General features: G+C 45.6%; 1 protein-coding gene across 4 annotated transcripts in view; it reads right to left on the bottom strand.

Moving 5' to 3' along the window:
* The window catches only part of LOC139050397 (uncharacterized), an 84260-nt gene that overhangs the window by 29200 nt on the left and 40109 nt on the right, over positions 1-14951 (bottom strand). For 3 of the 4 annotated variants that reach the window (XM_070526698.1, XM_070526699.1, XM_070526700.1), the window contains 2 exons: positions 14433-14640; positions 1317-1464 (listed from right to left, as the gene is read on the bottom strand). In XM_070526698.1, coding sequence (XP_070382799.1) covers positions 1317-1464; positions 14433-14640 — 356 coding nt within the window. The remainder of the gene's footprint in view (positions 1-1316; positions 1465-14432; positions 14641-14951) is intronic. The other variant, XM_070526701.1, reaches the window with a different exon arrangement.

Below are 14951 nucleotides of genomic sequence, written 5' to 3'. Positions count from 1 at the left end.
TGAGAAATAATATTCAACACTAGTTTCCTTTACTGCATATTCTAATATTAGGGGACACTAGAAAAACTATAATTTGACCTGTATCAGTGCAACACATTTCTGCCGTGCCGAAATCACAACCCTTGCTAGGAGAATATGTTTGGCAAGACCGAAAATACATGAAAAATTAAATAGGCGTTGCGGCGGTACTTTGAACTTTGCATTTCAGCTTGTCGTGACGTCACCGATTTTGATGGGGTCTGCTCGAGCCTAACAATATTACAACATTTAGAGGTTAATTTAGGCTACTCTTTATGCGCAAAATAGGGAAAGGGTAAACATATTAGGTTTCAGTAAGTTTCACTGATCCACAGCAGCTCAAAGGGGTTAAAATGTTTTCAAATTCACGATGTCACATTAGCAAAACAGCGCTTAGTTGGCGGAGCGATAAAAAAGTGTGATATTTTGCCTAATATACATACTACTGCAACATAATAAAAATAAAGATTTGAGATTGTACACGATCTTTTCAAATTTCTTTTTAGTTGCTCAGTAGCGTCCCTTCGGGCCACGATTGAATTAGATCCTGCTCAAAATACTACTCGGCTTCTGTTATTTAGCTGGCTCAAGCAAACATCTCTCCTTCTTCTGCCGGTAAAAACGCATATTTGCATAAAGCAAGAATCCCCGCCTAAAACATACCACTCCTATAAACTTTTGCCCTGCAGCTTACTGTGTTTCCAAGCTAAAATGAAATAATACGGACAATTTCAAGGTGCACATCAATGGCGTTTAACATGAGCATCTCAAACACACATTCAATTTCAGGTTACAGGACAAAACCCTACTCATGGCATTAGGGTAGAAAAATACGAGCGCGCGCTTTCGATGCATAGCCAACGCAACGGTGCAAAGGTGGGAGGACTAATGCGCCATTAATTCCTTTCTTGCACCTCGTGCAGCTTTGCATAGCGACGAATGTATTCGTGTGCTAAGTTGGGGCGAGACGTCGAAGCGTTCAAATATCTGAACAACGCACATCGTACATTACGCTGTCCTATGGGATATTTCCTGCGACCTGGAAAAAAAAAGTATTACGCAAAAATGGCATCAACCAAGGCATATGAAATTGACGACAGATGAAGATCGGTTCGGGCAGTCTAGTTTGACGTGCCTTGTAGTTGCTAACGCGCCACGTTGAACGGGCTTCCGTTGTAGCCTAAACAGGAAGTCCATTGCAGGCATATATATATATATATATATATATATATATATATATATATATATATATATATATATATATATATATATATATATGTCACGCAACCATCACCCACCTCAAGAAACGGTTTCGCACGCGATGTCAATTCGCTGTATGCGGAGGGAGACACCAGCGCCGTGAGCAGTCCGTAGTGCTTGATGCCTTCTCTGCGCAGCGCGCTCAGATCGCCAGCTGCCTTGTCCAATTCTTCTGGTTTCACAATGCTGCAACGCAAGATTTCGCGTACACGTGGCGTCCACGGCGGCTACTTCATAACTGCGATAACTTTACGAAAATAAACCGCTCGATGGATTTGCATTTCCAAAACGAATAATCACCAGTTTGGAAGACATAGCACGGTTCTTTAATTAGGAAACGTGATTTGTAGTCAAATAGACAAAATAATATTAAGTAGAAAATGTTAGAAAAAGTAAGCAAAGAAAAAGAAAACGTATAGATAGTTCAGTGTGGAGAGAAAAGTGGCCCGCCCGTCCAGGGTGAGAGTTGCGCATAAGGTGCCCGGTAAAGCAGCGCACAATAAACGGCAGTGAGATATTCTAGCCGACGAGGCGAAGTTGGCCCATAAACAATAATTCCCGTTAAGGAGTCCCATCCTTTTTTTTTCGGTGTAGCATACCTGGATGGAATTCTTTCAAGTGGCATACCGAGTCAGCCTTAGCGCACCCAGAGGACAAAGGAATACTTTGTGCTTAGTTAGTTTCCTTCCGTTATAGCGTGCGATATTTATAATGCTCAGACAAAAGTCAACGGGTAGTCAGCTGATAATAGCGCCTAACATTAAATCACGGCACTATAACAAAAAAGCAGCGTTTAAACAGCACCTGCACATATAAGAAAGGATAGCCCATTGATACGTTTCAAAGCAAACAAACAACCAGTGAAAAATGTCAAAGGCTGCGATTGTAGTAGCTGAGCAACCGAGACCAAAGAAGTAACGAGACGTCAAGTCGAAGAAGTGCTCAAGTGGGTTGAGATGAATTTACAAAAACAAAGGCAAATTGCATATTTGCGTTTTTTGCAAGTGCCAAGCAAGGCTCAAATCTATACAAGGCGACCTTCACTGGTCCGATAAAAGCGGTACTAGCTTCATTTTTGTGTAAGGTTACTTACACAAAGTTGCTTGCCGTCAACAGGTGGCGTCGCTATGAATCTTCCGATGTGCTCTTATGTAGCCAACAATCCAGGATATATACTTTATTTCAGATTCCTTAGCACACTAATCCCTTTGAGCAACAGCGCATTACATGTAAAAACTAGTTTTACCCGTTTTATTTTATTGATTCATTCAACGTGTGATCAGCTAGGTGTGTGTCATTGTTGGTCAGTTCTCCAGAACGGGCATGTGCCACTCGTATAGAGTTGCACAGAATTCATGAATGTGACTAGATGTATGTCGCGTTTATGTATGCATACACCTCTCGTCGTCAATCGTCCATCGACAAGCATCGTAAATCGCCTTCGTCATCCTGGCATTGTTGTGTACACTCTCACTATGCCAGCTTGATTTGGTGTTTGCACAGCGACTTTACTTGCGACTGGTGAATATTCGTAAAAGAACATTCGGTGAGAACAAATTTACAGCATCGCTGGTTGATAAGAACAGTGCCCGAGGTTTCCTGTTCCGAAGTAGTCAAAGAAACATTTATGCACCCGTAGCCATTGGATATACTGCATTTGATTGACTGCTTCACTCAAACTTTCTTTTATTTAGATTCAACCATGTGGGTTAGAACTGCGAAACAACTTCATGTATTTGCGATAGCAATTATATCGACACTCCAGTCGTGTTTCTGTCATCGCCGTCACCGTGAGGTTCCGTATGAGGGAAAGCGTGTGAGGGTGAGCCGGCGAACGCGGTTCCGCTAATTGTGTTCAGCGCCTCTTCCTCTTCACAATCCCTCTTTCAATCTCGCGTGCGCGAGTGAGGAACGCGGCCCGGATTCGTGCCCTCTCCTCTGGCGCACGAGGCAATGGGGTAAGCTGAGGAAGGAGGTTTTTTTTTTTGCCGTCGGCTGGTATACGGTGCCTCAATTTCCTTCTCGCGCGCCGCTTCGTACAAACCGGAGACAACCGTGGCGATTAATAGGACGTTGGCCACGCGAATCGCGGGCGCCGTAGTAGACGCCCAGGCCCCGAACACTCTCAAGTTCAACAAATGGCCACATAGGGTGGAAAAACTGACCTCGGTGCGCTGCTAAAGAAGCAGGCATCGTATATCAATTTAAGAAGTGCCCCTATGAGCGTGCAAAGAACTTAAGTGGTGCTACAAGGTAAACAGAACAAGTATTTAATTTCAACACTTTCCATCGGTGGACCGATCTTCATCAGCGTTTACAAAAATATGGCAGTTCGGCCTTGGTAACGAAGACACCCGACTGTGTGCCCGGTCATTCTCACATACATCAAACCATGAAGGACAGTTGTGACAGTGATTGATTTTCGGCACTTTGGCACATCTACAGCTGCCTTTGGCAACTATGCAGGGCAAGGGGAAGGCGGAGTGCCATGTATGTAGAGCAAGGAGGTGAGTGAGATGAAAAAAAGAAAACAAAAGAAACGAAAAAGAAAAAGCACACAGGAGGAGGGAGACGTAAGTCGGAGAGTGAAGGCGGCGGGATGTAGCGACAGCTAGGTTCCCGTCGACCCGAGGCAAGGAGGGAGAAAACGGTCGCTGCACAGCACCAGTGCGCGTTCTGCCGTTATAGCGGGTGAGAGGATAACTTGAATCGGGCGGTGGGGGGCACAATAGACAAGGGGCCCAGAAGGAAGACAGAAGAGCGCCAACTTCTGGAAAGAAACACAGTGTCACAGTACACATATACAATGGACGGCCCGTTCCAGCAACTTCGTGGTCCAGCTGCGGTGCGAAAAAAATATATGCTTCCAAAAAGAATGGATGCGTGGGAGTCGCAAAGCAAGTGCGCATGGGGCTTAGGTTTAGGGAGCCGACCTAAATAGCCTCCTTGTGGTCCAGTTTTCGAACGTTTAACCGACAACTGACATCAAGTCAGCTCGTGCGGATTCCAAGAAGAGGCCACTCAGAATGGCCACTTGAGTGGCAGGGTGCAGGAAACTGAATTTATTGGTTTGCCCCTCAATTCCTTGAGGCGCATGCTGAGAGACCAGCAAGCGGTGGCCAGCGTCTCAATTTTAGAGTACAGAATATGCATTCACGTTTGCCACGCACTCTCACGTCATATCCCGGAGGCACGTCAGCCGCCCGGGACTCTCATTATTTCCTTTAGCGTATGTTTCAAATTTATGGGTGAACAAAGATTCTCTTTGCTCCCGTGCGCGGGTGTGTTGGAAACCAGATTACAGGAGCACAACGTCACGCGTTCATAGGAGTGATCTGGCAGCCGAACGTGCCTGGAGAAGAGTAAATTCAAGAGACTTTTCACATGCGCGTGGTGATAATTGAACCACAGGCGGAAAGGGGTCTCTGTGTGTCCGATATATTCCTGCTTACACACTTCGCATCGAATTTTGTGCACGACGTCACTGGAATTATAGTCAAGATTTGCGTTAATTTTATGTACGAAGGATGAGTTCGATGCCTCAGCCGTGTCTGTTGTTGTCATGTGACAGCACACCTTCCAACGAGGTTCCCCACATGGGCGACAGCCCTTGGGCGTCTTTGACTTCTGTGTCCTCACCCTGAATAACAATTCCCTTAAATTTTTGTTTTTTCTATACACAACCCGAGGTGGCTGCTTGAAGATACTAGCGAGTCGGATGCTCTGGTTCATGCGGTTGAGAATGGCATTGACCCGCCGAGCACCAGTATTATATGTGATGACCAAGTTCGGATCTGATTGTGTATTGGTATTGCTTACCCTTTCTACCATTATATGTGCTCGATATAGGCGGCGGCGGGTTCAGTGGCTTGGTCTACTATTTTTGGAGGATATTTTGGCGTATGAGAGCAGATTTCAGTTCCTCCGCATGTCACCCAAATTACGCAAACTCGGAACTTCTGTATCTGTGGGCCTGAGAGTAGGGAATGCTTGTTTCGCAGTCATGAGGGTGGCTACTATAGAAATGCAGATATAGATGACGATCTGTTGGCTTTTTGTACAGAGGAACGTGGAAATGGGGCCGCCACTCAGTGACAGAGTGACGTCGAGGAAGTGAATACTATCCTTGGAGAAGCTGTGCGTAAAGCAGGTTGACGGGTGCAGAGAACTGAAATTGGAAATGAAGTCTAAGAGGCTTTGTTGATTGTCGCCCCACACAAAGAAAATGTCCTCCAAGAATCGCTTATAAAGTATTGGTTTTACGACCGAGTTATCGAGGAACGGTATTTCGAAAGATGCCATCAAGGTATTTGAATAATTTGGCGCCATCTTCATTCCCATAGGCAGTTCCGCTGATTTGCAGATGATGCTTGTCCTCGAACTAAAAGTGATTATATTTCAGTACCAGATATCGAAGGGTCTCAACTGTATCTTTATATAATTTCCTAGGTTGGCTGGAGCCAGCGTACGCTGAAACTGCGGAAGCTATGCCCTCGGCGTGAGGTATGTTGGTGTAAAAAAATGCGGCATCCATAGTGACCAAGCAACCCTCTGCCGGTACCGTCAGGTTTGATACCTCCCGAAGGAAGTGATTTATGTGTTTAATTATTGTATGAGGGGAATGAAGATGGGATGCCCTTAATGAGATTGTCAATAAAGCTGGATATTTTCTCAGTCACAGTTCTACAACTGTAAACGATAGGCCGACCGGGATTATTTATTTTGTGAATTTTGTGTAGTAGGTAGAAACGACCGGGTCCAGAGTTTCTTGGCATCAATGCTTCGAACATCTCTTCGGTTACCCTCACTGCCTTGCGCAGAGTGGTTAGGGCGTCCTTTATTTCGCATTCACATTGCTCGGTAGGATAGCTTGGGAGTTCTGTATAAATGTTAGAGATGCCCAGTTGACGGAAGCCTTCGGCTACGTAAAAACTCCGGTCAAGTACCACTACTGCACCACCCTTGTCCGCTGGCTCAATGACAATTGTTTGATCATCACGTTCGGTTCGCAGCGCCTGCTCTTCCTCTTTTGAAAGGCTACTGCGGATGGAACGATGTCTCTCGTACTCTTTTATAATGTCTTTTTGAACCGCACAAACATACATGCCCAAGTATTTTCGCGTGCCTCGCCAGGTGTCCATGATTTTTCGGAGAGTTCAGGTAGCTGATCAAGACACCCTTCTGTAATTTTTCCATCATAAAAGTACTCTCATAGTGGCAAATTTTTTCCGATACCATCCGAATCTTGAAACAAGTGAAACACGTTCATCATTCCTGACGCTGGACAAAAAGTTAGAGCTTTCAAAAGGAGATTTAGTTGTGCACTTGACAATGGGCTGCTCGACAAGTTTATGACGTTTGAGGCACTGCCCACTGTCTCGTGCTTTTTTCGCTCATTACTTCAGAACAACCGGTCACTTCGAATTCAAGATTATGGCTTTGGGAATCACCTCTGATGGCCGATGGGATATAGTCATGCTCCCGTTTCTTTCTCTGTCCCTGTAGAAAAAGCCGACCGACCGTCAGCAATATCTGCATTTCTATAGTAGCCACCCTCGTCACTACAAAATGACATTCCCTACTCCCAGACCCACAGATGCAGAAGAGTCTGTTCCGAATTTGCGCAATTTGAGCGACACGCGAAGGAATTGAAATCTGCACTCATGCGCCAAAAATATTCTCCAAACATAGTAGATGGTGCCATTGAACGTGCCCGCAGCTTAGATCGAGCACATATAATGGGAGAAATGGTAAGCAATACCAATGCACAATCAGATCAAAACTTGGTCCTCACATACACTACCGGTCCGCCGCGGATCAATGCCATTCTTAACCGGCATTTCAATATCATAAACAGAGCGTCCGACTCACTACTACATTCAAGCAGCCGCCTCGGGTTGTGCATAGAAGAAACAAAAATTTAAGGGATTTGTTAGTCAGGGCGAGGACACAGAAGTCAAACACGCCCAAGGGCTGTCGACAATGTGGGAAACTTCGTTGCAAGGTATGCCATCACATGACAACAACAGACACGGCTGGTGCATCGAACTTGTCCTTGGTATATACAATTAACGCAAATCTTGACTGTGATTCCAGTAACGTCGTGTGCAAAATTCGATGCGAGGTGTGTAAGCAGGAATATATCGGGCAAACAGAGACCCCTTTCCGCCTGCAGTTCAACAATCACCACGCGCATGTGAAAAGTTTCCCGAATTTACCTTTCTCCAGGCACGTTCGGCTGCCAGATCACTCCTTTGAACGCGTGACGTTGTCCTCTTGCAATCTGGTTTCCAACACACCGGTGCACGCGAGCAGAGAGAATTTTGTTCATCCATAAATTTGTAACATATGCTAAACGAATTAATGAGAGTCAGGGGTGGCTGACGTGCATCTGGGATATGCCGTCAGAGTGCATGGGAAACGCGAATGCATGTTCTGGGGCCCTATAACGTAAAACTATCACAATCTGTTTTTATTCCGAATCGGACATTAGCCCTCCCTGATAGGTCAGAATGGTATCGGATCCAACCGATATGGGCGGGATCCACGCTCATGTGGGCGGAGCCCAAGCCAATCTGACCTATCACAGAGGGCTAATGGCCGATATGGAATAAAAACAGGTTGCAATAGCTTTGCATTATAGCGGCCCCGTACTCTAAAATTGAGACGCTGTCCACCGCTTGCTTGTCCATCAGCATGCGCCTCAAGGAGGCGAGCTGAATACCAATAAATTGAGTTTTCTGCACCCTGCCACTCAAGTGGTCAGTCTGAGTGACCAATTGCCCCTTCTTGGAATCCGCATGAGCTGACATGATGTCATTTGTCGGATAAACGTTCAAAAACTGGAGCACAAAGAGGTTATTTAACACGACTTCCTAAATCTAAGCCCAAGGGTGCCCTTGCTTTGAGAATCCCACGCATATATTCTTTTTGGAACAATATACTTTTTTCGCACCGTAGCTGGACCACTGAGTTGCCGGAACGGGCCGTGCCTTGTAAATGTGTACTATGACACTGCGTTTCTTTCCACAATTCGGCACTCTTCTGTCTTCCTTCTGGGCCCCTTCGCTATTGTGCCCCCCACCACCCGATTCAACTTGCCTTTGCACCCGCTACAACGGCAGCACAGGCACTGGTGCTGCGCAGCGACCGTTTCCTCCCTGCTTGCCTCGGGTGGACGTAAACCTAGCTGCCGCTACGTCCCGCCGCCTTCACTCTCCGACTTACGTCTTCTTCCTCCTGTGTGCTTTTATATCTTTTTCGTTTCTTTTTTTCTTTTTTTGTTCTCACTCACCTCCTTGCTCTACATATATGGGACTCCGCCGTCCCCTTACCCTGCATAGTTGCCAAAGGCAGCTGCAAATCTGCCAAAGCACCGAAAATCAGTCAATGTCACCACTGTTCCTCCCAGTTTGATGTACTTGAGAATGACCGGGCACCCGGTCTGGAGTCTTCGCTGCCAGCGCCGAACTGACATTTTTTTGTAAACCCTGATGAAGATCGGCCCCCCGATCGAAACTGTTGAAATGAAATACCTGTGCTGTTTACATTGTAGCACCACTCAAATTCTTTACGTTTGACAGGTAGCCTGAAGAATGCCTCTTTGCCATATATATATATATATATATATATATATATGTGTGTGTGTGTGTGTGTGTGTGTGTGTGTGTGTGTGTGTGTGTGTGCGTGTGTGTGTCTGTGCGTATGTATATGTGTTTCGAGTACGCCGGCAACTTCTTTCGTTCAGAGAGTCGAATAACCCTTTGATAAACGGAAGCTGAAGTACCGAATTTAATGTTTTAAGCAATTGTACGCATGATAAATCACCCATATTTTGTACCTGTTGGTTTCAAATGTTATTTCTTTTCACTTTGGTTTACCTCAGGATAACTATTTTTTTGCAGTAGTGAAGCGGTGCATAACGTTGATGCAGAAAAAGAATGGTTCATTTATAATAGCTTCAAGTATTTCATCTGTATGTTTGTGAAACCAGCAGTGTTATCTCTTCTAGTGAATACACGAGTGTCCAAATGTGGTCATTTGTTATCTTAGTAATACTTAAGCTGTTGACATGCATTTTAGTTAGCCAGACATCAATTTTACGGAGAGTAACAATATTTACCATCCTGCTTAAGCACCCTAGAAAAAAGAGCACATTTGCATGTCTTCTGTAGTCACCAACCATTGCAATGTATTTGTCGCACCCTTTAGCATATTATATTACTAAATTGTGCTTATTCACTTTCTGATGGAGTCAAAATTTCTGTTCCAGAGATGCAGTGATGAGGGTGGCAACAGTATAAAGTAACACACTACATGCGCTAAGCAGAAGCTGCTGCCTGCTACAACAAGGTCATTGTGTGGACTTTGGATGCTACTACAATGTAAACAACACTTAGTTCAGAAATAAATATGCTTGATGTATGCTGTATTTCCTTGATAGCCTTAAGATACATGTAATTTGTTTAGAGCAGATGATATGAGCGTTTGTTCATGTTTGCAGTTCAGCATAATTGGTTCGAGCATAAAAGAAAAGACTATATGAGTTTGGATAATCTCCGCTGTATCTCATGTGTCACTGTTCTGCCCCAACAGATTCTGCGCCAAGTACATCTTGGTCATCACGGTAGCTCCAATCTACACCAACAGGAAGGAGCTGGAGCCGAATTCGCAAGACCATGAAGAAAGAAGCCATTCTAGTTTTACTTGGGTGAGATATAAAGCATACGGACGACTGTGTCGAGTTAAAAGAGCCTTCGCCATCATTCCACCAGCCAGGATATCGGCCGAGTCATCCAAGTGCCTCAAAAACAAAAATTACGTGTCTTCAGATGTACCTGCAACCTCTGAACAATCGCAGACGGCGCTAGCCAAAAGAGTTCCGTCAACTTGCCCTACTTAGTGAGCTTCCTCCTGGCGTTGCCAATTCGTGCCAAGCATAATTTTTTTTTCAAATAATGCAAGCTTTTTCATTCGAGATTCTTGTTAGAGATCATTCCTCTGCCTCCTTCAAACGTTAAAGGTTAACCGATTCTTTGCTCATACTTAATACCAGTCACTGTCTAGAAGCCTAACATATCTGTAGCAGTATTTTCTAGTGTACGTTGCCATGTGCAGTTCCTCTCCTGGAATAGCTGATGCGGCATTGGCTTGTGTCTGGCACGCCAAAATTTAATTCTTAGTCTGATTGAGGATTGCTATTCTTGCTCGACAGCCTGTGTATTTGCGCTGGCTACATCGAAATGATTGCTTAAAAGTTATTGCGCGACATAAAAAACGACACGGACGTGAAAGAAGACGACACACCAAGCGCAAACTTTCAACGAAGTTTATTGTGCCACTGCGTCATTTTATACATGGCATGCACGTAGATCGCGCATGCGCTTACACGGAAATGAAGTGCGAAATCATGTAACATGGTTACGTGTCGTGTGATGCCGCGTCCAAGTAACGCAATTCCTTTTCTGTGAGAGCTAGAGACGGGAAGCTGACACACGCATCACCCAATTTTGCGATCATCTGTGCTTCAGATATCTCACGGATGAGCTGTGTGCTGCCACGGGAAACAATCGTACATTGATCCTCAAGAGGTTTGCACCCATGATCGCTGCAGTGGATCGCCAAGAAACCGCCAGAGCCGTTTTTAATGGGTGCAAACCTCTTGAGGATCAATGTACGATTGTTTCCCGTGGCAGCACACAGCTCATCCGTGAGATATCTGAATCACAGATGATCGCAAAATTTGGTGATGCGTGTGTCAGCTTCCCGTCTCTAGCTCTCACAGAAAAGGAATTGCGTTACATGGACGCGGCATCACATGACACGTAACCATGTTACATGATTTCGCACTTCATTTCCGTGTAAGCGCATGCGCGATCTACGTGCATGCCATGTATAAAATGACGCAGTGGCACAATAAACTTAGTTGAAAGTTTGCGCTTGGTGTGTCGTCTTCTTTCACGTCCGTGTCGTTTTTTATGTCGCGCAATAACTTTTAAGCAATGGATTACCAACTTGCCCGGAATGCTGCTCTCATGGAAATGATTGATTGCACAATATGGTTTCCCTGCTGTCCGACTTGGTACTTGTCACCGTGTTACGTTTCTCATATGTGAGTGCCTGGTCAGTTGCTTTGGGAAACGGTCTCTCGAGGCAAGCACCTGCTCCTACAGTCCGCACCGTGACATAGACTGCGAATTTACACGCACCGTGGTTGGTACTCCCCATGCCGTCCTTTCCTGCTGCTGCCATGTGCAAATTTTGCTTGTGGCCTTCCTCAGCCATGATTTGGCGTCGACGGAGAATGCCATACATGATTACACGGTTCAAAGTGTATGAAGTTGATAGCGACATATGTGGGAAGGCCTGCCAAAGTGGCTGCAAAATGGTTATGTTCACAAAACCGACCATGCCGATGTTTAGAGTATGTGGAACACAAAGTGTGAGTTACACATTAGGGGCATGCAAAATAACAAAAAGAAACATGCGTGTAGGAAAGGCGGTAACGCTAAAATGACGGGCACTGCATGTCACTGTGTTGGCTGCGGCAGCAGGTGCTTGCGTCACCCAATTGCTTCGCAATGCAAGTTGCTCATCTTCAATGACGACTGTCGGTGCAAACTCGTGGGACACACTGTCCAACCTTTTTGTACTGCTGGTTGTTGCTGGTTACCAGACTACCATGTACGATGAAGGCAAGCACTAGGCGAACAGTCGGAAGGTTGTATGTGCCGCAAGCAAACCGTGTGCGTGTATGCTCATAGTTGTCATGTGGATCGTAGCCAATGTGTAGTGTATAGTCTCAAAGTATAGATTGAGCGTTATGTTAGATTATGCTGAAGTGATTGCAGAGTCTTTTTCAATGTTGTCCCACTTGGTCATGGTTGCCGTGTCACATTTCCAAGATATGGCGGCCTGGTTAGTTGCATAGGGCAACGCCCTCTCGAGGTAAGCACCTGCTCCTGCAGTCCGCGCAGCGACAGACTCTCTGTTTACATGCACTGCGATTGGTGCTCCCTATTTGCCCTTTCCTGCTGCAGCCGCTGGTAGATTATGCTTGTGGGCCTTCATCGGCCTTGATGTGGCGGGAACGGAGAACGCATACGTGATTAACTGGTCCAAAGTGAATGATGGTAATAGCCGCATGGGTGGAAAGGCCTGCGAAAGTGGCTGCAGAATGCGATGCCCATATTGAGTACGTGGGGCACCAAGTATGAGTTACACATTAGCCCCCCCTCCCAAAAGGAGAAAAAGAAACATGCAGGTTGTAATGCAGGTAAAGTTAATATGCCGGGGAGTCCATGTCGCTTCCGTCAGATGCTTTCCGTCACCCGATTGCTTCGGAATGCAAGTTACGGCGACTGTCAATGCAGACAGGTGTTGCACTGCCCAATTTGCCTGCGCTACTGATCGTCACTCGCAACCACATAGCCATGTGCGACGATGAAAGTGAGCAGTTTACGAGCTCGCGTTAATGGTTTCAGCGCATCTTCTCATGCAAATTTTATTTCTGCTCTTGTTCGAGAAGATGCACTGCTTTTCTGCTGGCTACAAATTCGCACGTCCTGTACATTCACTTGTGGCTTGTTTGTATGGGCGTCAGTAGAGGCTCTTTAGTTTCCTGGACAATAAAACGCGGCAGCTGATGCATGCCGCAAAGCCAAAAAGGCGAGCATGGCACGTACCCAACGTGCGCCACCAGTAAAATGCGGCCATATTGAATATTGCACTAAAAATGGCATTTCCGCTTCCTGTTTAAGTAGCGCCATCATTCGGTGCCCCCGCTAAGTTCCATGCGCTGCAGTTTCTTACTTTCCATAGAGTTTGTCACTATATTACCTAGAGGGAAGGAAATCTGGCGCTGCTGCGATGTGGTATGCATGGGAATGCCGATATATTGCGACTTCGCATTGGCATCGTTCTCGGAGAGCCAGGCAGGCCCCGTTCCCGCTGTTACACTCATCCATTTTCTACTAAAACCGTACGTAAGAAAGCTGTTTTAGCTTTATTATTACACGAAAACATGTTTTGTTCAACTATGAGAACTTGTTATTGCATGTACAATTATATGATACGTAAAAAGTATCAGCAGGCCGCTAAAGTTGGAGGACAGACCACAAGATTCGTGCTCGCTTCGGAACAGTTTATCGTCTGTTCTCGCTTTTCTTCGATTGGTCATGCATCGTAGGTGAGTAAAGATGCAATGTGCGTTTATTAAAATATTTTATGAAGATTTCACTTTAAGAACGCCTTATTTGCGTAGCCATATCAACGTTTTTGATGAAGCCTGTTACAAAACCAGCCAACACATGCCTGGCAGACACATACACTGTCCATCCCATGACGGCACGGCACCCCTTAAGAAAAGCGCATATGCGGTGGCGCCAGATTTCTCTCTAGGTGTTACAGGAAGAAACTCTACGTTATTTTCGAACCACTGTCGAAGGTACAGTTTTCCTTCTCTAAAGTTGGCTCTTTATTCTATGAACGCCTTTGGCGAACGCCACAGGTACGCATTGCAGGCGCTCATATGCCTTGAAAGCGGTCTGCGACGCGGGTAATGTGCGCGCCCACGCGGGCCTCATCTTCAAAGCCATCTGCGAAGTTTGCACAGTGCGCATAGTGTCGGTCGCTTTGTATACGCTGTGCTTGAGATGCACGGACCTCAATTGGCTCGCGGCTGCCGGCCACGATTCCTAACTTCAGCGTTTTTCACATGCAGTTTCCGCTGTCATCGAGCGATGTTTATTCTTTTTACCTGTGTGCGCGTGAAACAGTGCTAGTTAATTGAATTAAAACACGTTGACGGGCTACATGGTTTTAAACCATGATAGAATCGCGACCAGGATAGAAAGATAACCATGATACCATGATCAACCATGATAACTATGATAAACCATGATATAAGCGCGACTAAAGAATGAGGTAGAAAGACGCAGACAAAGACAGCGCTGTCTCCGTGTATCTGTTTCTTTCTACGTCCTCGTTGAGTTACGCTTACTCATACTATCATTGTTAATTTAGTTACTTACTTCGTACAGCTATCTACTAATTAGCTATCGCGATCGGTGTCTCGCGTTTCTGGCGGAATTGCGAAGTTTTTTTCAGGTGATCACTTTTTTTAACCTCGAAAGCCAACGATTGTTAGAACTTACAAAAAGTCGAATGAAATTCCCAGCTTCATAATCTTGTATGTCCTGGCCCTCCGGCGGAATACATTCCAGCCATTGGTATTCGTCCAGCTTGCAATTCGGCCTTCACGTGCGTACACTTCGATGTAAAACAGGTAGTCACAGTACTTGTCGGGTGGGTACATGCTTTCAGAGCTGGCAGTCTCGCTTACGGTGCAGATGATTTCTTTATCTGCGTGCAGGATATGGGAAGCGCAGGATTAGTCTTGGGCATATCGATTACGCAGGTGTAGTTCAGCTACGAGAAAAAGCATTACTCTTGCGAACACACGTTGCTCAAGTGTAACTGAGGTGCGTTTCTTATAAGCGAAACCTTTCAGTGCTTGCATCTGAGCTCAACACAATCTCCATGGGCAGCTGCTCGAACAGAGTCGCTATTATTTTCTGAGTGCATTCCAAGAGTCGTCTTGCAAATAACACCGCCAGGCAATGCAAAAAATTACGAGAGGGGTCGGCTTTAACAGAAGAATATTGCAACTTCGA

This window comes from Dermacentor albipictus, chromosome 10 (assembly GCF_038994185.2).
Source record: "Dermacentor albipictus isolate Rhodes 1998 colony chromosome 10, USDA_Dalb.pri_finalv2, whole genome shotgun sequence".
Taxonomy (NCBI): domain Eukaryota; kingdom Metazoa; phylum Arthropoda; class Arachnida; order Ixodida; family Ixodidae; genus Dermacentor; species Dermacentor albipictus.
Note: the sequence above shows the minus strand (reverse complement) of the source record. Positions and strands in the feature narration are given on the sequence as shown.